Consider the following 27,491-nt stretch of genomic DNA (forward strand, 5'->3'; position numbering starts at 1 on the left):
TGGTGTTGCGGTGATGCGTGGCTTGCTGCTGGCCTCCATTTTGAGAAGGGCTTTGTTGCCCGCCATGGCGGTCCGGTGAGGCTGGGACCTTGTGCCGTGCACGTGTGGACAGCGTGTACCGGAGCCGTGGGGAACAAAGCACCGAGAGCAGCTGCCCTCGCCTGGGCTGCGGGAGCTCGCCCCGCCGGGGCTGCTGGCACCGGCCGGCCCCCGGGCCGGGGGCTGCCCCTCGGGCAGGGCCTCCCTGCCATGGCTCGGCACCCCCAGCGCCCCCTCGGCCGGGGCAGCCGCTCCGCGGGCCCCGCCGCGCTCGCACCCCGACTGCCCGTCTCACAGCTGACGCAAGCCGCGTCCGCCATGCGGCATTACATGGCCGGCATCCTTCGCTGAGGGAACGGGGAGGAAACAAGGGCTGCGCACCGCCCGCGGGCAGCCGCGCCGCGCCCCCCTGCCAGGCCTGTGACGGGCTGGCGGCGGGGCCGTTCTGGCGGCGGGGCCGGGGCCGGGAGCCGCCCCGGGGCGGTGCCGCGGAGCTGCTGGGCCTGCGCGGCGGCGGGGCGGCGGCAGCCATGGAGGTGCAGGTGGCGCCGCTGCGGGCCTGGGACGATTTTTTCCCCGGCTCGGACCGCTTCGCCCGGCCCGACTTCAAGGACATCTCGAAATGGAACAACCGGGTGGTCAGCAACCTGCTCTACTACCAGACCAACTACCTGATGGTGGCGGCCGCTGTCGTCTCCATCGTGGGGTCAGTGCGTGGGCCTCGCCGCTACTGGCCGGGGAGGGCCCGGGGGGCGGCGAGGCCCGGGCGGGTGGTGCTGCGCCTCGGGTGGGGTGCTGGGGGTGATGCCTTCCTCTGCCTCTTCTCAGACCTCCGATTCACCGGGTGCCGCTTAAAAAAGGCCTAGTTACACCTCCCTTGTGGAAGGGGGGGGCTTGTTAGGTTCGGGGTAGGGTTTAGGATTCATTTGTTGGGGGTCTGAGCCACCTGAGGACTCCCCCGTGCCCCCCCATGGCAAGCCCCCTGGCCCAGGGGAGGGGGCTGCAGGCACCCAGCTTGTCGCGGGGCTGTGTGGTAGGTGTCACCGCTCTGAAAAACCGAGCGGCGTCCTGTGCGGTGATGTGTGCTTCCTCGCGCAGTCTGGCCAGTGTGAGTGCTCAAGCTGAGAGAAGCTTCACTTTTAATTAAAAAAAAAAAAAAGATTAATTTGGCTCTGTGTTACAGTTCTAAGCTTATGGCCAGGGGACAGAGCAAGCCTTTTTTATTTCTGAGCTACAGCATGTTGAAAACCTTTAATATAAAATAAATAAGGCACCCATTCATTTCATCTTGGTGGGCAGGATTGAGACCTTCGAGGCAATACCATCTGCTGGGATGATGTTCTGTCAGGCTCAGCTTTCCTGAAGAGAATTAGGAAATAACCTTATAATCATGTTTTGAATCAGTGCCTGTGTGACTCTTCTTCAAGTTTTGCTTTAGGGTCTTTGGTCAGAAAGCTCTTAAGCAAGACACGCAGCAGAGGCTAGCGGTTAAGCTTTTAATGTGGAAACTGGAATACTCCACCTTCACAACAAACAATGCGCAAATGCTTAAATTGGAGAATTGCCCAGCCACCAGGCCAGAGTGGTTTGGGCTGAAGCGCATCTTATCTTGTATGATGCAGAGATTTAAAATTCTTCCCTTAAATATATATTTATTTTTTTTTATTAAGCAGTCTGCATTGTTAGGGCTTCTAAACCTGTTGACCCAGCATCTAAGTTGGTGAAGATTCTCAGTGTTGCAGAGATCTTTGGCCTGTGCTCTGTGAAAGTATAGGCTGAAAACCCTGCTTTTTCTTCCTGATGTATATGATGGTTAGAGGTTTGGCATAGCGGCATAGGCTTTCTTAATTTTGGTGGGGATAGGTTGCAGTCAGCTAAATAGACTACTAGACTGGTAAAATGAGATTACCACCTTGGTCTAAACTTCTGTGTTCATCTGTCCTTGTTTAGCAGTGGGATGCTGTAGCTAGCCATAAATAAGTAGGTAGATCTTAGTGGCCCTGGAGAGCAGTGGGACAGCTCTTCTACCCAAAAAGGTGGGGAAGAAAATGTCAACAGTTTTGATATCTCTGGCTGGAAAACTGGGATGGTAGCACCTTTTACTAAGTCTCCTAAATTATGTCTTTTGAACGCTGATCTTTTTTTCTTCAGATCAAGGCTGGTATATATCCCACTTATTTCCCAGTATTTTGCTGGGGTGGGAGGTGGAGAAGGAGGGCCACAGGAGATGAAGATTACTATCAGAACTGCAATTCTAATATCTTAACACTAACTGGTAACCCTGTGAGTTGAAAACTTATGAATGAGGCACATCTAGAGTGGGATCTTGCTCTTAAATATTCTTTTATTGCATGTCTTAAAGCCTTTGGTATATGATGAATCTGATTCTTCTAACACTGAAGTAAAAGAGGACAGGAGAAGAACTCTAAAGGAAACAGGAGAACACTTCAATAGAGGAAAAACTTATCAATTTCTTTCATTAAAAAGATTTTTTGCCTGGCCAGACTGTGGTTTTATGGGAAAGTTATAGAAAGTTCTCCTGATAAATTTAAATTGATGACTAAGTTGTTGTCTTATGCTCCATTCTGCCAAGGGCAGGAATGCCTGAGTGATAAGTGATGAATCATGGCTTTTTAGGAACTCCAGGGCTGTATACAGGCCTAAGGGCAGGATTATTGAAACTGCTAATGTAGTGGTCTTCCTGTGATCAAAACTAAACTTAGCCCATGACCAACTCTACCTGTTGTTAAACCATCTAATTATATAGACAGACTTGTAATGCAGAGATGTATTTTCAGCTACTGTAATACCTGGTAGCTGTGGTGGTGCTGAGCTGACATGGAAATTGTAGCCTAGAGCTTTCTTGATACAGGAAGTACAGTGCTTATTGCCATGGCTTCAGTTTACTGGCTCTTGTTCAACAAGGTTGACCTCTCCAGTCTTTTACCATCTCACTACAAGGTACTGGAATAATATTACTGTGAACGTAGTGGAATTGTAATGGTCTCTACATCATCATTTCCTCGCCTTTCTTCTTCCATTTGCCTTCTCTGATAGCTACTCTTACATGTAAATGATCTCTGCTTTGCAATAAAGTAGTTTTACTTTCAGCCTATGGGACTAGATAGAAAATAATAAATCAGTGAACAAGAAACTAAAACTACTGAGTTAGTGCTGCTCTTCTAATGCAGGCAGGTGGTAGCAGCCTTGTTATCTTCCACCCTCCCTGCTCTGCAAATTCCTTTAAGAATTAATCTGGACTAGTGTGCTTGCCCAGCCCTGCCGCCAACCCCCCCCCCCCCCCCGGCCAAAGTGTGTTGCAGTAGACTGCTGATGAAAATGAAGATCTTCACTAAATGAAATTGTGCCCTTTCTCCCAGTTGTATAGGAACTGGACTGCCTGTTCTTACTCTGAGCCAAGGTCCTGCCGTTGAGTGCTGTACAGATATTTATTATTAAAATCAGTGCCTCCCACAACAGCTTGCAACTCCCCTCAAACAATCAAGTTTGTTTAATAAGTGGAATTTGTCTGTATTTTCACCTACTCCAACAAGGCTTCTCTGTCTTGCAGTTCAAACTTAACTACTTAAACTGAACTAATTTCTTCTAGGCCTTTGTTGCCATGTGCTTGCTAAAAATTGGTTTCTAAATCTAACAGTATTAAAAGCTGTACTGGATTTCAGAGTGCCACGTCTAAGAGAGTCTTCAGCCTCTTTGGGCATAATGTCTTCCCTGCAGCTTGAGGTTTGATGTCTCTTTCCTTTATCACTTCTTCTTTAAAACACCTACTGCCCATCTGCACAACCCCAGCAATCAATGTGTGTGGTTGTTTTGAGTTTTCTTTCTCCCCCCCCCCAGACCACTACCCTAGCTGACGTGCTTGCAGTGATTGCCTTGCCAACATGAAGACTTCGGAGCAGCAAAATGCTTAGTTTCTCTAATGCCTAATGAAAGATTAAGCACGAGCATGCAAAACACATTATGATGCAACATATGTTTTAAAGCAATGTTAATACATAGCTTCATAAAGGTCTGGCAATTCTGAAGAAATGAATCTGTTTCCTGTTCTCAAAGCAATGTAAGTGAGCAATAGTAAGTAAAGAAGCATCATTAAATCTGCGGATGCTGAGGGCTGTCACCTGGGACAACATGCCATATATAGTTTTTAAGTGCTGCTTCTAGCTACATCTGTATAAACTCAGTGAAGCTGGAAGTATGGGAAGAGGAGACTCAGAACTTTGAAGTTATTTAAATCAATACAAATGAGGAAGGAAGCATTTAAAAGTTCTAACCTGCCCACCACTTGGAACATGATGGAGCAGAAGGTCTTCTAAAAGGGAATTTTCATGCTTATTGTATGTAATGGCCTAACTGAGCTGCTTCAAGTAAAAAAATGTTCTCAATGACTGCAAGTCTGATGCTTAGTGCCTTTGTTCAGGCTTGCCTGGTCACGTGCAGAAGAAACAGATGTGACAGCAACTGCTGAATAATCACTCTGAGACAGTCATCTAAAATGGAGATGACTTAAGGATGAAGCTAGCTTGCTTTTGCTTTTTATGTGGCTATCCTATTTCTGGGCTCATGCTGCTAGAAGCTTCTTGTCTCACACAAAAGATGCATCTTGCCCTTTTTTTTCCCCTTACGCTTTAGCTGTATATTCTCTCAGTAACCGCTCACTTCTGCTATAAGGCTGCGCACAACTGCAGATAGGAAATAACCTGACAAGAAGAGGTGATGTAGTAAGTCACTGGAAGCAGAGCTCTTTGGGCTTTCCTTTCTTGTGATGCATGAAAAAGAAATGTCATTTTTATACCAAAGAAATGTGAATCTGGTAAAAAAAAAAATACATATATATATATAAAACATATTCTGCTTTTTCTGCCCAGAGGTAGCTGCCAGTACTACTTCCCACAGAACTGCACCCCCAGCTGCTGGCATCTCAGCTGTATTCTGATACTACTTCCACAGATAGTGTCCAGTGGGGACATGTGGCACAGGACAATGCCTGTGTCCTGCAGCAAGGCAGGATGTTTAATGTTCTTTATTTTTCCCATCTCTTTACTTTGTATCAAAGCAGATGTTGAAGGAAACCTGGTCTCTGAAGGGTGGTAGGAGTGTGATTGCATGTCAGCCTACAACACTGCTGGAACTGAATCTAGGTGACAGCTTTTTCTTGCCAGTTTGTCCCAGCTGTAGTGAAGGTCGCAGCATCCTACCAGAGTTATACCTTGTTCATCACAGAGAGCAATGAAGGACATAATCTGGTTAAGGTGCTCTGGGTGACTAGCACTCCCAAAGTGCTATGTAGTCCTGCTGTACTGACTCCTTTCAGGGTTGCGAAAGTCAGTGGTTTTCTTCTCCAACCCCCAAAAGAGTTTTTCTTCCCCTAAGTCATCTGAGCAGTGTAAACTCAAGTTACCTCACTGCTGCCATGCTAATAGTTCTGTGCATTACGTTTTTAGGTATTTGAGAAGTCTCATAAATCCCTGCTAAAGGGAATTATATTTAGAAAGTATCTTGTAACATACTTAATGGCTGGTCACTTACCTTGTCTCCGCAGCTTTGAAAGATTTCCAGCCTGAGCATGAATTTGGCATATTGTGTTCTGATCTTTATGTAAATAAGATCAATATCAATGTTAGTGGTTCCAACTATAACGTGACTTCTAGGGCTGTCATACAGCCCTTTTTTTTTTTTTTTTTTTTTTTTCCCAAACACTAGTGTTCTAAAATAACATGTCTGTGTTTTTTCCTTTTTAGTCTTTAGCTATTGTGTTAGCGAGAGCAGTGTGCCAACAGATCTAAGCAAAACTGGATAACGGAGGTCTGCCTTCCTGAAAAATGGCTTGGCTGGAAAAGAAGCTTCTATGTACAGATTTCTCAGAGAGTCTTTAGATAGTGCTGTGGGCGAGTCAAGCAATAAAGGGGAGCTTGGCATATGACACTCTATCCAGTACTGTAATCAAGAGTACTGAAGTCTGTGGACACATGGCTGATAATTTGAATACCAGTTTTTAGTAGCAACTGCTATCCCCATCTGTTTTCATGTGGCTCTGAGTGACTTCATGTGATACTTATGTTCACTGTTTCCTTGTACGCGTTGGAATGCAGCCCACTTCAGAAAACACGTAATTCAAATAACTTTCCCCAGGGAAGTGGGATCTTTTGAATGCTTTTCTGCTCCCGCCCCCCCCCCCCCGCCCCTTCATATCCCTTACAGCTAGTCAGTTACACAGAACCTGTGTAATACCAGAAAGTGCTATAGAGCAGAGAAGTCTTTGGTCTTTTCCTCATAAATATGGAGGCACTGCTCTTCTGTACCGGTTTCTGAGGTTGTAATGAAAGTAGAGGGAAGGGTAGGGAAGATAGAGCTTTGAGAGTATTTATTAGACACATGAAAAATGTAGAGCAAAGCTCTGCCTAGCCCTTTGTTAATTGCAGGAGTATCTTGTCCATAGATTTGTGGTGACAAAAAATTGGTTGCTCTGAGGTGTCTGAGTAAGTTTGGTCATTTCTGCTGCAAGACAGCTGTGATGTGGAGGTAACTTCTACTTTTAAGAATCTCCTGTGTTCAGTAGTTCCTATGCAAGCCAGTCACTAGTGCAGTCCAGTCACCCTTCTCCTGCTGCAAAGGAGCACAAATTAAACTGATTTCCTTCCAGAGCAATGCTGTTCACATTTTCCAGCCTGGAAACTTTAGATTGACAATTCAGAGCTAAATATATTCTGGCTGGCTACAGGGAGTGACTCAGATGCAACAAGCAAGTCTGCCCTATCACCACTTCCAAAAAGCCCTGTTGGCTTTTCAGCATGAGTAGCAGAAGCAGGTGGGGAACTGGTCTGAATTTTAATCTCTTTTCATCCAGTTGTCCCGTCTCTTGTTGGCACAACTGACTTGAAAGAGTCAAGAGCCAGTGTCTGCTCTGAAGTAATTCTTGGGGGTTCTTCCTGCTCTAGGAAAATACTCTCTGGCACTACAGGTAGAGTGTTGGCATACCAGTCCAGCAACAAATTTCTTCTGCCTGTGCTGGATGTGAAGCACAGACCACAAACCATAGCATCCTCCTCAGCAGTGGGGTGGAGTGGTGAGTCATTGTGCCTGTTAGCTTTGGAACAGTAAGACTGACTGCAAAGCCTACGAGAAGAAATCTTGACTACCTCTGGCTTTATCATGGCAGTTATGCTGCTGTTGGTTGTAACAGCTCAGCCCTCAGCTGCTGTAATTAGATCAGTGCACGTACAAGCAAGTAAATCAGAATGTACATGAAGTGACATAACTTATTGCTATACAAGTGAAATATAAGAGAGCCTGGACTTTGTGCATGTACAGAAACAAACCAAGCAAATTTTATTGCTGAAAGTCTGACTCTAAACAAGCTCTAAATACTTGGGAAGGTGGTTTGAGCAGGTGATGTTCTTGCCCTGGTCCAAAAAAGGGACTTACTGTTTATAGTCCAAAGCTGATCCACTTGATGGCTTGGTTTGCTTGGTAACTCTGATAACAGTAATAGAACACAAACCTCAGCAGTGACTCTTGCCAGGCCTGGCTCTTCTTCCTACAAGACCTTTATCCCATACTCTGGTTCCTTCTGACTCTCAAGGCATGCTTCCTTGAGCCTGGGCTTCCATCTGTTGTGCTGATGGTGGTAAGCTCCTTCTGCAGGTACATAAAATTATTATATTTGGGTGTAAACCAATAGAAAAGTTAAATAAGAAATAGTGAAATAACTTGCTTTACTCAAGGTTTTCCTACCTTACCCATTTTGCAAACCTAGACAAGATAATAAGAAAAGCTAGTTCATCTGAAGGCCTAGACTGAGCCTGGTTTGGTCGTGCGTAGGGAAAAGAGCAATCCCTTGAGCAACTAGTTATCTCCATCTGCTCTTGGGATTTTCTAACTCTGGGTTTGATATCGAATGAAAGTACAGGTAAGGGTCCTAGTGGTAAGTACTTCTGTTGATGAGGTGCTGCAGGAATTCTCATTATCCCAAGCTATGCTCAGGAAGAGACTGTAAAGACAATGATTACCTGAATTCACTGCTAAGGGTTGCTTGTTCAGTTGTACTTGCTGCTTTATTTAGCTTCTGCCTAAAAATCTGAGGTTGATAAAGGTCTTGACAGCAACAACTGAGTTTTTAATGCCTTACCTTCCTAGTAATGAGTTACCAGTGAGCTAGATGTTTGCTATATGGACACAAGTCATGAAGGCTCTTAAATGGGGTGCACTTTTTTTTTCTCTCCCCCCTTCTCTCCAGATTTCTGAGTCCCCTGAATATGCTTATTGGCGGTACTGTGGTGGTGCTGGTGTTCATGGGGTTTGTGTGGGTATCACACAACAAGGATATACTCCGCAGACTGAAGAAGCAGTACCCAACCACATTTGTAGTGGTCATCATGCTGTCTAGCTACTTCCTGATTTCCTATCTGGGAGATGTCATGGTGTTCATGTTTGGGATCACACTTCCTCTCCTCCGTAAGTATTTTTCCTCTCCTCTGGGAGGCTAGGGCCATGTGACTTGAGCTTTGTCAGATAAGTCTGCAGAGTCTGAACTGGTGGTTGCCTTTACTATCTATTTAAATGATCCCAAAACAAAACTGTGGGGAAGGGGGCACAAAACAGCACAAGCCCTCTTTAATGTTATTATTAAATGGGTACCTGTGGTTACTTAGGCAGTCATTAAGACTTCTTCCAGTGATGTCATGGCATTAGAGTGTATCTTAAGATGAATGCTGCAAAAACTATGCATTCTTTGGGCATTAACAATTAATAAGTGTGTTTCTGTCATGCAGTGATGTTTGTCCATGCTTCTCTGAGACTCCGAAACATAAAGAACAAGCTGGAGAACAAAATGGAAGGAATAGGCTTGAAGAAGACCCCAATGGGCATCATACTGGATGCTCTAGAACAGCAAGAGGATAGTATCAACAAACTGGCTGACTACATATCTAAAGTGAAGGAGTAAGCAGCTGCAACACAGCATTTTTACCTGTTGCAGGAGTGTAGTTGCTATTTACTATTGTTCAAGCTTGCTTTCAGTTTGTGTACAAAACAGGAAATGCACGTGGTACAGATTAATAGTTGCAGGATACAGGTATTCCAAGCATCTTCAGGGCTCCTCTGAGAACATAAGAGCAGCAACTTTTTCTATTGTATAGCAAAATGTTCTGGTGTTTACACAAATACATACTAACTTAAACGTGTTTGCTTGTCTCTTCTTCTGGGGGGTAGAGGAGGAAGAGATGGAAACCTTTGGAATGCAATCTCTTAAACTGTCTTGTAGCAAATTTGTCTATTAAAAGTAACACACCTTTCATCTCAGCTCTACAAGGTGGCAGTTTAGCAGTTTATGCTGGGTAGCACCCTCAGGCTGGCATCGTTCAAGGTGAGCTGGAATGTATCAAAAGTAGGTATCTCTTGCATCCTCCACATCCCTTACTCAAGTGGTCTGTATTGAGACCACGTTTGATAGCTTAATTGGCAAGCAGTAAAACTGTGCAATACTTGTAACAAATATGAGTTCCTGTCCTCACCTCACATTCCTCCTTTAGCAGTCGGGAAACAGTCTAAATAGATCTAAGCATGAAGAATATACCTGGCACTGTGCCTCTGTCAGTTCCAGTAAAAAGCACCTTTGGTCTCTTTAAAATCTTGATATAGAGGAACTGCTCCTCTCTGCGGGAGAGTCAAACTTCCTGCATACTAGTGTACTGTGGCCAAGCATGGGAGAAATAAAAAGTTTTCAGATATGTTGGATGATCTAGGTTTCTACCCTATTGATGTTTTTGAATACTGCTACTTTAGGACTTACCTTGTTCTGCTTTAGTCTGTATAGGCTGTTTTGTAGATGGAGGTGTATGTGTGTTCTCGAGCGTGGGTTATCTTTTTCTTTCTTCTGAACCAGAATGCAAAGGTATAAGTAAAACATGCATCTCACTGACTCTGTACTTCTGACACCCTTCAAAGGAATAAACTGGATTTCAGGTTTACAAGTAAAAGCAATAAATGTCAAGATGCAGTTCTTGAAAATCCATTTCAAATTCATGAAGATATTTGCCTGTAACAACCAAAAGTGGTGTGGGGGATTCTTTTATATATATATATTTTAACTTAACTGCTGGCTCTGATGGAATAATCTTGATAACAGGAGCTTACCAACAACAGGGAGGGAAGAAGTTGTCCAGGTGACACTCCATTTCAAATGTTCTTGCATTTCTCTTTTCTAACAAAGTAATTAGTTTAACAAAAAGGCAAGGATCCTTAAAGTTGAAGCTTTTATGTAACTTACCATGCTGTTTCCATAGTGAACTCTGTAGAAATCTGAACATGTCATTCCATTAAGTGTTAAAGTGATCAGTATTTATTGAAAATGTTTGTATATTCCAGCTGAAGAGTCAATGGGCTGTTCCTCACTTGTAGCGCATGGTCTTTTTTGAAAACTGTTTCCACACTTAAAGAACGTAGTAGCTTATGACTTCATCATTACTGTAGAATTTTAAAAACTGCACAGTTAAAAATAAATTCTAATGGTGATTACTGAGCGCATTTATTTCAGGTTGGGGAAAGGGGTTGGAAGCTTGAGCTGGTCTCTGTTTGTACGGTTGGTGGAAATCCCTGGAGTGGCGGTGGGAGACCTGTTGTCACCCTGCTGCAAGCCCATGCTTGAGATTAAGCTGCTCGCTTTGAGCGCTGAAGTGTCTGAATTGACTTTGTTGAGGCACGAGGGACCTCTGAGCTGCAGGAATATTACAGCCTTGCTCTTGCTCCTTACAGAGGAGTAGTACTTAAGGCATTTGCTCATGCTCTTTCCGTCTCTTATATAACTTTACTTTACTTAACAGGGATTTTTCATTTCTTTTAATTACCTGAGAGGGATTTCTGCTTCTAGGATTACTGGGAGCTGTGCCTTGAGCAGTACTAGGAAGCCAGCTCTGCTGCAGTCAAACTACTGGTGTGATCTCTTACTGAGCTGCCTCCCTCCTCCTGCGATGGCTCAAGAGGCTGCTGGGTGGGAGCACGCGGATCAGAGCAGGGCTTCACAGGTCCTGCTGTATATTCCCTGGGAGTACCTGGCAGCTGCGGCAGCACTGCTGCTTTGGCTGCTTCTGCTGTAGCGGTAGTTTGCGCCTGGCAGCTTGAGTTGGAGATTATAAAGCACTGTATTATACTTTCCTTTGTCCTTCCGTGTCCCAGCTGCACTAGCCTGGCCTTGAACCCAGTGTAGAGAGCAGTGTGCTCAAAGAGCTCTCGGGGAGAGGAGAGTTGCTCATTGCACTTGTCATTTGCTGCTGTTCTCCATGCGAGGGCTTGGATGGAAGTACCAAGTTCCTTCTCTTTCCTGCGTTTATCCTTTAGGAAGAGACAGGGCTGTATGAAACAGGTGCAATGGAAATGTTACTTCCCTTTTAATGACTCTCCCCTCCCCCTTATGGGATACTGAAAAACTTACTTGCTATGTGTTAGACAATACATCAACCAGGTTTCCCAGGTTGTTACAGTTGCGATGTTACAGCTGCAGACAAGCAGAGCCGAGAAGGAGCTTTACAAGTTTGGAAGATGGGAGATTTGAAAGAAACCAGGTAATAGACACAGAAAGGGCAAGGACAAATGAAAATTTGAACTAACGATAGTGGAGTCCACCTTGCATTCAAAGAGGTCCCAGACATTGCTGATACTACAGGACTATTGTAATAAACATGGGATGGGGGAGCAGGGTAGGACTGGGATTTAGCTGCCAGGGGAAGGTTGCTAAGAGTTACAGGCAGGAGCAACTCACCTGAAAGAAATCCTGCTGGGAGCTGCAAAGATGTGCCTTTTGAGCACGTGTATCAACCACTGGAAGGCAGGGCAGCTGCATGTTAGCAAAGAGAAAGGCTTTGTTCTTTCCCTGTGCCTTTAGCTGTAAAAACCAAACAAAACCCCAAAACAAAGTGGTCTCTCATGGATGTGTTCCACAAGAAGGTGACTTACCTGTAGCTGCTTTATAAAAAAAGTTTGCAGCAAAATATCTGATGTGATTAAAAGGGAAGGAAAACAATTTCACAAAAATCAAGGAAGAACTGAAGTTGTGTATATGCAGGTTTAACCCCACCCAGCCCTTTTAGAGGTGAGACATGCTCTTCACACCCCGTACTAGGATGAATGATGCGTTTCTTAAACCTCTGGCAGAGAGAGGGGGAAGGCTTATCCTCCTGCCACATGAACAGTGGGGAGAGAGACCCGAAACAACATTTCAGTGAGCTCCAAGGTCACTGTAATTAAGGAATACATCATGGAGAGAGATGAATCTTGGGGAAAGATATCATTTATATGCTGATCAGGTACAATACCAACTTGACTATGTTCTGAAACAGAGGTAGTTTGAAACCATCAAGCCAAGGCGTTTGATGTACCAGAGCAGCTGTTCTGTTCGGTGAGCATCTTGTTAGCCATGGAAGTGCTGCACACAACTTAACGAGAGAGCTTTATTTTATTTCTGTTTCCTTAGCCTAAAAAATGAAGCTGTGTACATGGAAACCAATACATTTCTCATGGACAAGAGAAGAATAAGGGAGCATGTGTGTGAAAAGAAAGATAAGATAAAGCACAGCATGTTCCTGCAGAATCTGGCAGCAGAAGGACAACGTGGAAGCAGAACAGTTTGCTGACAAACTAGAAAGACAAGGTTATTGATGCCTCTGAGAAAATACTCCCACAACAAACTGGAGCCTCAAATCCACTTGGCAGACAGATGGCAGCGGGATTGTTTGATACCTGATGGAAACACTTAGCACTGACTTTTCCCATGCCAGCCATTTTCACCACACTTACAAAAGTGTGTATTGCAAGCTTTGTTCCCAAAGAGTCGTATATACCACCTGGGTTCTGCAGAAAACATCTGCTGAAACAGTTGTAAGCAAAACTTGAATAGTCTTTATTCCAAGTTGTTTTATCCGGGTCAGTCTGGTCTCTCACTCCAGCTGCTTTGGCAATGGCACCTGGACAAGGACACTAAGTATTAGGAGGAGGAAATTTCTCAGTCTTATTTCCCAAGCCAATTTAGTTTAATATAAACCTTCAGAAACTGTAAAAAAATCAACAGTATAACAGCTGGGAGCTCCAAAGGGCTGCATCCGTTTGGGAATTTATTTTGGGTTTAGTTCCCCATTTGCTGTTTGTGATGCTTAATGCCCAGTAAATCAGTTTTCAAGCAGCAAGTCCTGCGACAGAGCGAATAAATGCCCAGCTTGGCTCAAGCAGTAAAACCCCATTTTAGAGATGAAGCTGAGGATATCGAGGGAAATAAGGAGTTACCACATAAGGGGGAGTTACTGCAGGCAGGCGGGAGTAACACTGTAATGCCCCAAATCCAAGCCACGTAGCCTGATGACAGAGGACAAAAAAAGCCCCAAAAAAGCCCAAAACCAAAAAAAACCCCCAGCAACCAAAAACCAACCCCCAAACCCCACTATGTGTCCATTGCTTCATCTCTTTGTGGGCTGTGATAGCATTGTTATCTAGCCCATTTAGGATGGGCCATGAATTGATCCCTCTGCCCCAAACCCCACAGCCCTCGTTTATAAAAGCCTCCCATGGTTTTGGGGGGGAATGGCTGGGGTTCACTACTGCTCCCTGGCAGCACCTGGATTTCCTAATCGTTTGCTGTGCAAAATGAAGGCTGTGCCCAGCAGAGCACCACAACCCCAAAACTTGGTTTAGGGGCGGAATGGTCATGTTAAGGGTGGACCAGGGTCAGAAGGCACTGCAGAACCTGCCCCTGCCAACATTTCAGGACAAACTACTCTCTCTGGAATTACTGAGGGAATAATTATTTCTGTGTAGGTATAAATGAAAGCAAAATGTGGCCCACTGTTAAAATATTAAACAAAATATGAATTACAAAATACTACTTGACCATTTTTAATTGCAAAGGATTTTCTGCCCTGTCCCTCTAGTGTTAGCAACACAAACACATGCATCAACTGCACTAGCTACGAATAGATCTGTCAGCTTTTAGTATTTCTTGAATGATGGTACAATGCAAGGAACTATAACACTTCAGGAAAACAAAAGGTTAAATCTGGTGGCCAGCATTTTGAGAAGTGGCCCATGAATTTGGTACCCAAGTAAGAGCCAGGCAGTTATTGCAGTTTGGGACTTGGATTCTCAAAACCACAATGATGTTGAGCTCACATTTACACTGGAGTTGTGACCACTGAGCACTTTCAGTGGCAAAGATTTACTTGAAAACAAATATAAAAAAATGGTGTGGTATAACTACTTTCTTCTTATAACCTCGCTCCACCTTCACCGCTAATGGATCTAATTTTTTTCCTGTTAGCACTAGGCTACATTTCAGGGTGGGTATATCTGTGTGCCCCAGGTAAATTTAGCCCCGATCCTCCCTGCTTTTTATCAGCTTATCGACAATTTTTTCAACCTGGTATTTTTAAAAATAAAAAAAAGAACACCGTTTGGGCCTTTTGCCACCAAGAAGTATTTCAGAGGACCAACTGTTTTATCTGAAATGTTTTTAGGCAACTGTAAAAATGCGTTACGTCTTCAGGCAGCTGAGAAAAAGCATCTTGTACTGATCCTGTTGTTGCAAGTCGAAATGTAAGGCTCAAACACACAGAAAAATATTATAGCAAGGGTTTTTGGCAGTATCACCATTACAGATAGTAACTCTATAGAAAGAAAATAAATCTTAAAGAAATATACTAAATTTCCCCTCACACTAAAGCTTTAATTTCATGTAAAGCAGCCCAACCACCAAAAGCGGTCCCGGACCACGACTGTACTGCAGAGCCTTGCCCCGGCGGGTGGGCGGCAGCGCTGAAGGAGCCTGGCAGCTCCAGCATGATGCTGGAAACCCGGCTCCTGCCTTTGTGCAGGTTCTTAGGTGACTTAGGGGTTAAGCTACGTTGCTGCCAGTGTTTGGGTTTATCATTTATGAAATGGGCTAAGTGATGGTGCTTTCCTGCTTGTGAGAGCTGAAGAAAAACACAGCTACTGAAAAAAGAAACATGGGTTTTATGGGGGACTGAGAACAGACTAATGTGAAAAATAGTACCTGTTACTCTCCTGAAACAAACATCTTATAATGGCACTTGCCTATCATAACTAACAGGCTATTATTAGTAGCTAACCTTGAGTTTCTGTGGTTTATCTCCCAAGTAAATTTCCTTTCTTTCACTTTTACGGATGTCGACAAGGATGCGCGAGGCCCTTGCTGCCATTTCTGGGTGCCAGCTGTACCCTAGTTTTGCCCGGGGGAACCACCACCTGCATCCCAGGGATGGCAGCCTGATGCAAAACGATGACAAGGCACATCGGGTGCAGGTGCAAGCCCCCCTGAACAGTCAACATTACAAACGCCAGGTCGGGGGCGCACTGGGCAAGCGCGATTCCCACCCCTCAGCACCACCGCCGAGCACTCACCGGTTTAAGATAAGCGACGTTACTCTGACGAATGTCATTTAGTAGCTGATCTCTTGGGGTTATTTCAACCAGGGGAGGTGGCCTTCTCCTGGGAACGGGTTTAAGTGTTTTGATGACATCTCTGAGGTTGGTTTTCTCAGCAGGTTCAACGTACTCCGGCACAGCAGGTTTGCGCTGAATCTTCTTCAGCTTGACCACTTTGAAGCTGACGGGCTTCTCTGTGCACGGCTGCTCAGGGGCTGGCTGCCTCGCGCTCTCCTGCCTTTTGCTCAGAGACACAGCTGTGGGGACGGGAGGTTTGGGGGCTTGCGGGGGTTCGTGCATCCCCAGCTGGGGCAGTGGTCCCCCCAGCATTTCCCACATCCCTGGAGGCAACCCAAGTCCATTTTCCAGCATCGCTATCAACTCTCTCTGCTCTTTCATTTGCTGCTGCCGTTGCTCCTCTTGCCTCTTTTGCCTCTGCTTGTCCAGGTTTCTGCTGAGCAGGTTGGTCACCACCATCCTGGGCCCCGGCAATTCAAAGTGATAGCCCATTTTAAGGAGGGTGGCATTGGCTTTCAGCAGCCTGGCGATCTCCATTTCTGCCTGGTGGCCCAGCATGCTCCGCTGGTTGTGAAAGCGGAGCTCCGTCAGCGTCTCGTTGTACTGCAGGCATCTCATGATAGCAACGATCCCTTTGCCAGAGATGAAGTTGGAATCGATGTTCAGCGTGGTGATGCTCCTGTTCTCCCGCAGCATGTTGGCCAGCGCAAACGCCACGTTGTCGTCAGCCCCTACATTGGCCAAGCTGAACGTTTTTATGTTTTTATTCTTTTTCATAGCATTGACAAAGTCTATCAGCATTTCTTTGGGGATGTTTTCTATGTTGTTCAGGTTGAGCTCCTTCATGTCTGGGTTGTTTTTTCGGACTTTCTCCAAACTGTCTTCTAAATTGGTTTGATTTCCTGAAGGCCTGGCACTTAGCTTCATGAAGCTGGTATCCAATGCTAACTTTTGGGGGATGTTTAATTTTGATATTTTCTTTTCATTTTCATTTGGCTTTTGTGTGATTTCTCCTGATTCTGTACCTGGTTTCTTACTTATCCGATCGCTGTGACTGTTCTCATCGGTGCAAGTCTCCTTTGTTTCCAATTCAGGCTCATCTTCCTTTTCCTCCTCTTCCTCCTCCTCTTCCTCCTCTTCCCCTCTCTCCTTATCACTTCCATCTTTCTTTGCACCCCCAAACTGTGTTCCTGAGTTGGACAAGTGCTCATTTTGGTACCGTCTCTCTTTTCCCTCTGCTGCTGGCCCCCTCCCGCTGGCCACCTCACCGCTGCCGCCGGCCCTTCCTTCCACCTCCTCCGCAGCGCTTCTCTGAGGAAGACAAAAACAGCTGAAATAATTGAACATGGCTTTGTTACATTAACTTTCTGCTCAAATAAGCATGTAACGGCTGGATTTAGATACCTCTATGCCCATACATTATAGAATAACCCTCAAAAGTGTCATTGCCTGTCAGCCAGGGCTGTGCTGGCTTGCCTGGGAACACAGGGACAATTGGTCTTAAAGCAGCTGCAAACCAGTTTCTCATCTTTGCCTTTAAAATTAAATCCTGACAATTAAGTCCTGTACATATTTAATGCTATGTTAAGGTGGTTCTTGAACCCTTCTGGGAGTTAAGAGTCTCCGATCCGAAGTGTCTTTCTGGATTTTGCATAATTTTTATTGTTTCCTCGACAAAAGAGAAAGTTTTATTTCCTATGCTACAAACCACTGCAAATCATTGCTAACTGCTGGCTGTTTGCTCAGCCCCAGGAGGAGTGAAGGAGGCACATTGTAACAACAGTGGAGTCATCAAGCACATGAGACAACAAGGCTCTGGTACCTGCTGGAGCATCACAGCTAAAGAAGCATGTCAGTGAAGATAAAGCAAAACATTAGCTCAGTTTTATTTTGGGTCCAGAGGTAGGGAACTGGACTCTAAACACAGCTGTTGCAAGGCAGCGGGGCTTCTAGCATCAAAATAAAATTATTTGCAAACTCCCACCAGTTCCAGAGACCTTCCTAGCTGAGATTTTTTTTCAAGCATTTTTTTGCAAGTGGATCCTCCATCACTGAGAAATACGGATGAAGCACTAATAAATAATTTTCCCAAAAGGTTTGCACTTGTTCGGGCAAGGCAGTGTCATAACTTGTGGTTCACCTACAGTCAGATAAGACTGTGGCAGTCACTTCTGCCCTCGGGGCTGCGGTTCCCATTTGCTGTGGTAGTGGCTGGGTTTAGCACCCGATCGCTTGACCAGTTGCAAATGCAGCAGGCAGCTCTACGCTCACATTCCAGGTTTAACCTCAGAAGTGTTAGAAAAACTTGTTTCTTTGAGGGTAAAAGTGTTGCACGGGAGGGAAAAAAACACAGATTTCTCCCCCTCCCCAGAGGCAGCCCATGAAATCTGCCCTGGGAAGTCTGTGATGAACTGTGCTGCTGCGTAATAGCAAAACCATTAGTCTTTAAAAAAAAAAAAAAAAAAATCAGTTATCTTAAATTCACTTAGGTTCAGGTATGGCTGTGTTTTGTCTGGCCATATTTCCATTTTATTAACCTGTTTTAAAGTGTGGCCTTCATCATGAAAAATATCTAAGTATGACCTTCACTTTATTTCAAAGTCATAGGGATAGTAGAATAAATTTAAGTCCTGTATTGAAAAGGGTTGCACTAGTTTGTGGAGTTTGCATGCTTGGTCATTAGTGAATGTTTCACATTGTTAAACACAGCGTTTTGGGGTTTTGTCCAGTATGACATTAAATTCTGTCAATTAATTAGTTTAATACATATGATTAACATAGTCTTCTATGGAAAAGCAATATGGTGGTTTTCCATACGTAAAGTCAAACAAATCTGAGTTACATCCTCCAAACCGATTTTATGACAATTTCTCAGTGATTTGCTTCACTGAAAGGATTTAGGATTTTCTTATATTAAAAAGTTAAGTAAATATTTAGGCAAAGCCATTTAAAAATTGCTAACTCTGACATCAATCCAAGCTGCATCCTGCCACTGCTGAGGCTTTTAGGATGGATTTGAATTTGTTTTCATCCCTTACGTAAGGTACGGTACAAACAGAGGCAGGTTAAAGTATTAAAGCAGATCCCACAGCAGATGCATAATAAATATTTGTGATTTTTAGCTCGTTACCTCAGAGGGCAGGAGAGTGACGGGAACTCTTTCATCCTCGAGCATGCGTCTGGATGCCTTCTGCCAGTACAGGTAGTCAACCAGGGACCTGTGGTCGAAGCTTCCCGTGGGGGGTTTCTCCGTCTGATCCCTCTGTATCATCCCAGTTGGGACTTCAGGGTCTGGGGCCATGACTTCCATCTCACTCTGCAGCTCCTTTAGCTCCTCAGGGGACAGGTTTGCCAGGATTTCATCTTCATCAATGTCCTCAGGACACACTTCTTCATCAGAGTTTTGGTCGATTTCAGACATGTTCGTTCTTCTTGTATTATTTTTTAAACCTAAAGAGAAAGATCAATGTTAAGGGAAAAAATTCTTTCCCCCCCCCCTCACTAGCAGTAGTTCAATCGGTTAAATGGACGAGTTCATGTTTTGGTCATGAGCTGTGGCAGCTCTCGATCTCAGTGCGGGAGGCAGACCGCGCAGCTAAGTCTATATTAAGCTGCACTTGGCTGGATAAAGAGAATTTATGGCGATGCTGCCATGCTCCATTTTCAGCAACTTGTCAGCTGTGCAAACCCCTCTGACATTTCAGTGCAGCTGGTGTGTCCCCCATTGAGTAAGGCGGGAGGCAGCCATTTTCTAGAGGATTCCCGGGGCCCTGCGCCTTTGGGCGCTTCACCCCACGCTCCAGCTGCCGTAGCGGGGTGGAGCGGCACTAGCGGTGCCTGCAAGGTGTGTGGGTGAAATCCTGCACCGTGGGAAGAATCGGCACAAGGTCTCCATGTCCATAACATCTCGGACAACTCAAAAGGGCTGGGGACTGCAGGCCCTTCACCACCTTTAGCCAGGGCTAAACCCCAGACGTTGCAGGTGGGTTTGGTGCGGACACAGCCATTGTGCCATTGATGAGCTCTCCCAGACACCAGATCCTGGTTAAAATACAATCCTCCAAGATGGAAAGAGGCAGGGGAACAGTCGGTACAACACGGACAGGGGTCCATGTGGGGACGGGCAGCAGCCCTTTGAACCAGCCCAAGTGGTCCCGAAGGGAACATTTCCCACAGCACATCCATGCCCTGCTCCCAGCCAGCCAGCCCAGGGGCAGTGCCAATGCCCTGTTTCTTGACTGGTCTGCCTCTGTCACAGATGTTATTTGCACTGTCAACAGATCTTGGCTGACGGTTCACTCTGATTCATCCTTTTCCTAGATTATACCATTTTTTTACAAAATTAATAAGCAGCGTCAAAGATTTACTTTGCTAATGTTCATAGAACTGATGTAACTATAGAAGATTAACCAAAATATATTTTTTTTTCAGCAAGAGACCATTCCGTCTAAGAAGTATCACATTCTTTGTTCAGAATATTTTACAGGCTTCTCAATTTAGACAGCACACCAGTCTCCAACACCACTGTGCTCATGGCTGCTTTGTAAAAGCAGTGTAGCATGGGCAGGTAGTTTCTCCAATACAGTGCAATTTCAGTACACCGCAGTCTGGGCTGTTCATTGGATTAGGAAGAATACCTCTCAATTTCAAATATTCTTCACAGGGGGTATCAAATCAAATCCTCACCTTGCAACTGCATCTTTCCTAGGAAAGAAACCACAGGCAAGAGGCTGTGAAATCAAGCCCCACCAATTTTTAAGTCATATTTCTTGTTACAGTCTCAACTGCACTCTGCTGGAGTTTGCCAGCCACAAAATAGTCTCTGCATGACAATGCTCTCTCTTTGCTGTGTTTTGTAACAAGAAACATGGTGTTCAAAGCTCTGTTAACCTCTATTAAAAAGCCATTATCCAAAGGTCCTCATTTAATTAATGCTGTTACACAGCAGGGAAGGCAGCAAAAATTTAAGAACGAAATAAGTGGTAAAGGAAAAAACAACAAACCTCCAAGCCAAGAATGTAACAGCTCCATTTGGTATGTCAGGGAACAGCCTGATTTTATATTTTGCAGTAGCAAGCACAACAGCAGACCCACACATCAATCTATCTGGTCTAGCAGTTTAACCCCCAGCAATTGCTGCCCATAATAGAGTCCATAAATGGTTTCCTGATGTTATCATATAAATCAGTGCTCTCTGTAGCTGGTATGTTATTCTCCCAAACGATGCTGTTTGGGTCACAGAAACTGTCTATCCAGTGGTTACTTATCGCTTGCTAATTTCTTGACTGCAAAGCCCCTGGCCACCTTCTTGTATTTCCATGATCTTCAGCCAGGCCATCTTGGGCCATGGTCTTATCAGATCTGCTAAGTTAAGTAGGGTCAAACCCATGAAGTCCTCTCGAGAAGGAAAACAGGGATACTGAGAACACTATCAGGTATTTGAAAAGCAAGTTTTCTTCTAAGTAGAAATATATCACTTGTCAATACCATGATTAGGAAACACTACACTTCTGGGAGCAATGCCTTCTCCATCAGATGCAGAGCGAAAGGCTGCCTGGGTGACACCTCTCCTGGTGACACATGTGCTAATCCCCCAGATTTCCAAGGTGGGTATCACATTTTGCCTACTTTAGGTCTCCTCCATAAATTACCTCGAGTTCAGGATTCACTTCCTTTTCTAATACGTTGCTTAGTGTTTCGGTGTGCTGGAAACGGCACGTTAAGGCAACAAACACCACCCCCCAGGCTGGGGACACACTCATGGCCAAATCTAGAAGTCTTTTCCAAGGCAAAACTCCCATCTTCTTCTGAATAACACTGGCAGGTATTCCCCTCGGAGTTTTGTAAAATAATCGCTCGTTCCTCAACCTTCATTAAGACAGGAAAGCCACTTCCATCGGTAGCACTTGCTATTTTCACACCAATTTGACACTTGCTCAGGAATCTCGGGCTAATAAGCTGCTGCAGGAGGTGCTCTGTTACGCAAAGGCAGAGAGCTGTGCCAGCCAGCAGCCACGTTCAAAGGAGAAAGAGAAGACAAGAGGTACCTGCAAAGCAATTCCTATGGGTAGCAGCTCAAAATTCATGCAAAGTAGGTACCTAACAAGTGTTAAATAAAAGCACTTTATTAGCAAACTGGTAGAAGAAAAGGTCGGCCCTTGGTAATGAACAATTCCTACTTATTGCTTACTGTTTCTAAGGGAGGTACTCGCATGTGGATGAACTCTTGCGTGAAACCCAGCAGGCTCTCATGCAGGATTCTTTCACTCCGTTGGTTTTGCTTATTTGTGCATTTCCTTCAACACTTGGAACCTATGTCTCTCAAAAGCAAAAGGATTGACAAGTTTATAACTCAAATATCAAGAGGGGCCGACCCCTGTGACACCATTTGACATGAAGCAGGCCATCAAACCATGCTTCAAGTGCCTAAAATGTCTTCTGTTTTTAAGGTAATTGATGGGACACATGCTGATGCCAAATCCTTGAGAGCAATTTCTATAATGTTTGCTTCCATTGTTTTTGCTTATAAAACCCACATGTTTATTCCCCTCTATTATGAATCCGTGGCATTTCCAAGGGCCAAGGCATTAGCTGGAACGAGCTGCAGAATGTGCCTGTGTAACCCAACCTTGCATCGCCTTTAAGAAATGCATAGGCTTGATGGGGCAGTCTAAAATTGACAAACAGTAGCATACACCAAGCATGCCCAGCAACGCAGTGTAACGCAATACGGGATTATAAAGAGTCAGATGATGGATCTCAACAATAACAACTACTAAGTAATGAAAGCAATCATAGAGAGACACCCTGTGGGAAAAACACCAAGGATCGTCTTGGAGGGGAAAAAAAACCCCAACCCACCACACCTCCAAACTGTGACAGATATAAACATATCAGATTAAGTTTGTTGCTTAAATAGAGTAAGGACATTTGACTTTCAAAGTATTTGCCCAAGTTGCTTGATAGGGAGCTGCAAAGCCAAGCCCCCATGTGAAGGTCAGGCACGTTGGTGGCTGGCCTGGGGACGGGATGGAGCGGCGGGGACAGGGGTGTGAGCCCCTTGCCCCTGCCCCAGCCACCACCAAATCACTGCATCTCACTGCAAAGCAGCCTGGCAGTTTCCTTCGGCTCCGAGAGGAGCAAGCACAGCTGCATCTCCTGTTTCAGTGGGACCTGGGTGCCTCTAATTGGGCCCTAAAAAAGAACATTGTGATTTTTAAGATTTTTTCCCCAGTTTCTATTTTCAGAGAAGTCTGAGACCAGCTACACTGGGTCCTCCCTGCATGGTAGGAAACCACCTCTGTCATCATCCACATTCCTTATTACAGGGAAAAGAAAATGTTAAAACGTCTAGGGAAAAAGGGGGAGCATGAAGGGGACTTTGGCCACATCAGAAATTAAGGAAACAAAATTTCAGACTGGGGCAGGGTCCAAATGATCCCGCAGGGAAAAGCACAGATAAGTCAGATGTGTGTGCCTTCGTTTGCATCAAGAAGAGTTAAATAATTAGCTGATGGATTTCTAAACCATTTCAAGTGTTTTAAACTGTTTTAAGAAGATCACCCCAAACCCCTGATTTTAGGGCAGGGCACAGCTCCACATATGAATGCTGACAGTGACATTTTGCTGATGGGGGGGCTGTGGATGACACTGAGAAGAACTGAGCTGGTCCTGGGGGTCTGGGCTGAATCAAGGCAAATCTCTGCCTTGTTCAGAGCCAAAACACATTCCAACTTTCACCCTAGAAGCCCGTGTTTCAGTGTTTGCCTGCCAAAGAACAACACTACACCTTACCTGCCACCCTCCCTGCCAATATACATATGTGCTTTTTTTATTTTTTACTTTTTTTTACTGACCATGTTTTAAAGTGCTTTGAGCAGCAGCCCCAGCACAGTCAGAGGACACACAACGCCTCTTTGCACCGTGCTCATCAACAAAGCAGCAGGGCTGGGGCCAACGGGGGAAGCTTCTACTCCCAGATATCATTCATTGCACTGTCACAGGCAAAACGCTGAAACTTTCAGCACTAGTTGCATCCCTGCTAACGCGGTATTTTACTTTCCCATCTTGTGTTATTTACGTGACCTTGGTAAAGCACTTACAAATACCTGAATATTTTCATCCCTGGGTGGTGGTTTGTGGCCTCATCTTCCCAAAGCAGAGCACCAACAGCTGCCAAACAAATGTAAACCAGCCTGTGGTGAATGAAAACGGGTCTGTGAGAGACCGTGAGCGATTTTGTTATTTTATGGGGAGCAGGGGATTCATGAGGGGATGCTGAATGTCTGACTGCGACTTCAGGGACCAAGCTACAGCTCTGCTGGGGACTTTCCACCAACAGGCAAAACCAAAAGGTGCCCTGAGCTGCCCCAACGTAGCTTCATGTGGTTTGGGACAGAGCTGAGGCTAGTTACAGCCACTCGAGGGGGACACTGACCCCCTGTGCCAGTGACCCCCTGCCCCAGGGCAGCACTGGCTCCTGTCTGACAACCACAGCTTGCCCGGACCACAGGGCAGCACAGGCAGGCAGCACTGAATCCCACACTACCCACGGGCATCACACAGCGCATTTACCCAAATATTTACTATTATTCACCAAGGGCTTATTATTCCAAATCTGTGTGCAAGACAGGCACAGGCTCAGAGGTTCAATACTTTGCATCAGAAATGCAAGCTCAGACCTTTGGAGAAGATACTCATTCTGCACGCAGTCTGCATAAGAACCTACCTGTGGCAGCATATACAATTTAGCATTTACTGTTAACTCTGCCTTTATTCTGATGATTTATCTATGCTCTGGGTTTGCACGGCAGCCTCAGGAGTTACAAATACCTTGCACTAAAACCAGTAACTATAATTAAACTTTAAAATGCCTTTTCCCTTTTTCAGCCAAATTTATATAGTTTCCCTCCAAGTGTTCTATGGCAATACTATTAAATCAGAACCGTAACAACACAACACAAGGACTCTTCAAGGACTGACAGCCATCAGCATAAGCTTTTGAACGAGCTAACACCTCCAGGTTTGTATGAAACACTGAATTCAGCACAAGCCAGAGGAGATAAGAAACAGAGTCATTCTAGGAAATAGTATCACCCTTCGCATTAAAGGCAGGGCGTATCTTTCTTTTATAGCATCCAAACCTATCGCAGCCCCATTCCTCCTATCATCCTGCCACTAAAACGTGCTCGCGGGCAATGATGCCAGCAAGGCCACATGGCAATTTCGTTGTGCATACACGGGGCACGTCCTTCCCTAACCTCAGCCCAGGAACAGGTGGAAGGGTTTCTTCTAGAGTTACTCCAGCTGAGCCCTGGCTGGCTGCAAACTCTTCTTCATCTGTAGCTCTTCAATGACACTCTAACAATTAAATATAAATTGAGACCCATGCCTGCCGCACTTGAGACAGGCAGGAGATGCCCTGGGAGACAGAGTACATCTCTCTGCAGTCAAGGACTTGCTGAAGAATTTATGGTGATTCCCTTCATGAGGGACAGACATGGATAATGAAGTTGGATGGATGGCAAGGAGCTTCCTCTTGAAGGTCTTGCTTCTCTTTCATGAAGGCCCTGACATCTGTGTCCTGTCTCCTCCCAGGCTACAGCACTGATCACAGCTCACACCAGCCCTTCCTCCGAGGGGCAAACGTCACATCAGTTTTGACTTGCTGCGTCAGAGCCTGCAGTAATTGCCTTTGATGATAAATCCTGCTGCAGGAGATGATCCATGTGGTCCTGAATCTGTGTTTAACAGCTGTGAGGGGAAGGGGAAGGTCCTACCAGGCAAGGCAGGGGGTTGTGCATCAAGACAGGGTGCCACCAGCCTCACCCGCTGGCAGTGTGGGCATCACAGCAACACCGGGAACAGGAGAAAGCGTCTGCTTTGGAAAGCTCAGCCAGGCATTGCAGACATACCGTCCTGGCACGCAAGGGCGCTTGGCCAGTTTGTGACAGGACAGGGCAGGTGGAGGAGAGAGCTAAACAGGGGGGAAAGAGGGTGGATGACAATACAACAAATGTAAAATTGCCTTTTTCCTCTATCCAGGTCTACGGTGGGATCACCCTGTAGATGCCAACACTGGTGTCAGAGAGCAACCAGGATTTCCAAAGTCCCAACCATGCATCAATGTGGGCAAGGGACATTACTGGAACCAGCAGCCACAACAAAATCCATCATACAAAGCTCACACCTGAAAACACAGATGGACACCACGCATACGTCCCTTCCCCCAGCAACAGAAGGTCCATTTTCTCACTGCTTGGTGAAACAGCAAACATCCATATGTGCAGAGTTACCCAAGCTACATAAATCCAAATGGTAACTGATTTTAATGCGGGCTGCCCCCACATTAGAGCTGTAGGTCCCCTTCCCCTGGTCTACACGGACACCAGGTTCATTACTTCGCTTGACTGAAAAGCCATATCATCCCCAACCGATCCAAGGAATGACACTGGGCTCTCTGGGCAGTCAGTGCCAGCAGCCTGGACTTCAACATGAGAAGAACAAGGCCAAGAGCAGGGGACGTGGCAGGAAGAGAGACGATGCCCAGCACAGTGCTATGAGAAAAAGCATGCAGAACTGTTTATGTCTTCACACATTTGCAAAATATTTTTTCCCCCACCATATTTATCTCAAACAGCTGCAAAAATAATCTGAAAACTACTGTAGAAAGTTTCTATTACCAACAAGATAAAACACTCCCAATGACACAGAGTTATTCCCCAAACACAAGTTCCCTAGGGAAAAAAATAATCCATGGAAAACAGATAATTTGACTTAAATGAAATAAGCACAATTAAAAGTTTGCTTCTATTTGGTTTAACTTGATCAATTTCAATATTCGTGTGAGGTCCTGCTACAGCTAAAGCTCTTAGCTTTCTTTCTTAGAAATGCATTAAATATGATAAAAAAAGCACAAAGGAGATAAAAAAATAGTGTAAAAAGCAGAACTCTTCCTAGCAGAGGTGTTAACTCATCCAGAAAGTGCCACGGAAGTGCAGTGACGGGGCGCTTCTCCCCAGGCTCAGAAGCTCCTGTAGGAGCAGCTCTCCTGCATTAATCCTCATAACCCAGGAGATGGAGCAAACCTTCAGCCCTTGTAGGATTTCCAACCAACATCTGGGGACTGGCCAGGCCATGGTGAAGGCTTCTCACCCCACCCCCCACCCCCAAGAGCCAAGCAGCCTTGCTGCGTACAAAACATCGCTGCAAATATTGCTCACGTTTAAGCTGAAGAAGTCCAACATCATAAATGAAAAGTCAGCAGAAACCTGCAGGAGTCACGTCATGTATTAAGTCATTTTGGCCAACAAGTTTCGCTTGAGTATGCTCAGGTGAATTTTAAAGATTTTTGATCTTTAAACGTTTACCTGCTCTCGGGCAGGGGGCTCCTGGCCTGAGCCCTGTCCCTCCCCAGTCCCGGTGCCAGAGGAGTATTAGACTCCAGCAGGGCTTGCAGCATTCGTCTTCCCACATCTCAGAGCATTTGTGTTCAAAACAGCGGAGAAAAAGCAGACAGTAACTAAAAACATCAAGCACAGCTTATTTTAGCACAGTGTCCTAATGTGTTTTTAAGGATTCCTGACAAGAACAGCTTTTTCCTCTTCACGCATCAACTAAAAAGCACCCAGAAATGCTCCATTACGTACAGCTTCATGGGGGTTTTCATTTCCCATCTGCACACTCATCTCAGCAGCAGCAGCTTCTACCTTCTAAAGAGAGATGTTTGTGACGCTAAAATTGAACGCTGTGGGTGATTTGCACTGGTGTTTCACATTGTTCACCTCTTGTCTTTGTTCTGGATCATACTTAATGAGAGTTTCTAAATACTTCTTCAAACTGGAAGGGGCAGGGCGGATTCCGGAGGCTGGGATGCTCTCCTCTTCACTACGGCTGCTCAGGCACTAGATGTCCTCAGTAATCCTGCTGAGGAAGGGCTGCGGGTAAACAGCAGAAACACCAGACAGGTAGGAATTCAAAGCAAGAACAGGGAA

The 27,491-nt window shown here is 45.3% G+C and overlaps 2 protein-coding genes across 2 annotated transcripts; one reads left to right on the forward strand and one right to left on the reverse strand.

Annotated features, from left to right (window-relative positions):
- The first annotated feature begins 501 nt into the window (after positions 1-501).
- On the forward strand, positions 502-10,572 carry ARL6IP5 (ADP ribosylation factor like GTPase 6 interacting protein 5). The gene is made up of 3 exons (XM_037385358.1): positions 502-745; positions 8,294-8,511; positions 8,829-10,572. Exons 1-3 carry the CDS (start codon positions 570-572, stop codon positions 8,999-9,001), a joined length of 567 nt encoding a protein of 188 aa, XP_037241255.1. The 5' UTR covers positions 502-569; the 3' UTR covers positions 9,002-10,572.
- Positions 10,573-12,240: 1,668 nt separating this feature from the next.
- LMOD3 (leiomodin 3) lies at positions 12,241-19,085 on the reverse strand. The gene is made up of 3 exons (XM_037382412.1): positions 18,629-19,085; positions 15,457-16,809; positions 12,241-13,013 (listed from the first exon to the last, which is right to left on the reverse strand). Exons 1-3 carry the CDS (start codon positions 18,917-18,919, stop codon positions 12,987-12,989), a joined length of 1,671 nt encoding a protein of 556 aa, XP_037238309.1. The 5' UTR covers positions 18,920-19,085; the 3' UTR covers positions 12,241-12,986.
- Between the last annotated feature and the right edge of the window lie 8,406 nt (positions 19,086-27,491).

Source organism: Falco rusticolus, chromosome 4, assembly GCF_015220075.1.
Source record: "Falco rusticolus isolate bFalRus1 chromosome 4, bFalRus1.pri, whole genome shotgun sequence".
Lineage (NCBI taxonomy): Eukaryota > Metazoa > Chordata > Aves > Falconiformes > Falconidae > Falco > Falco rusticolus.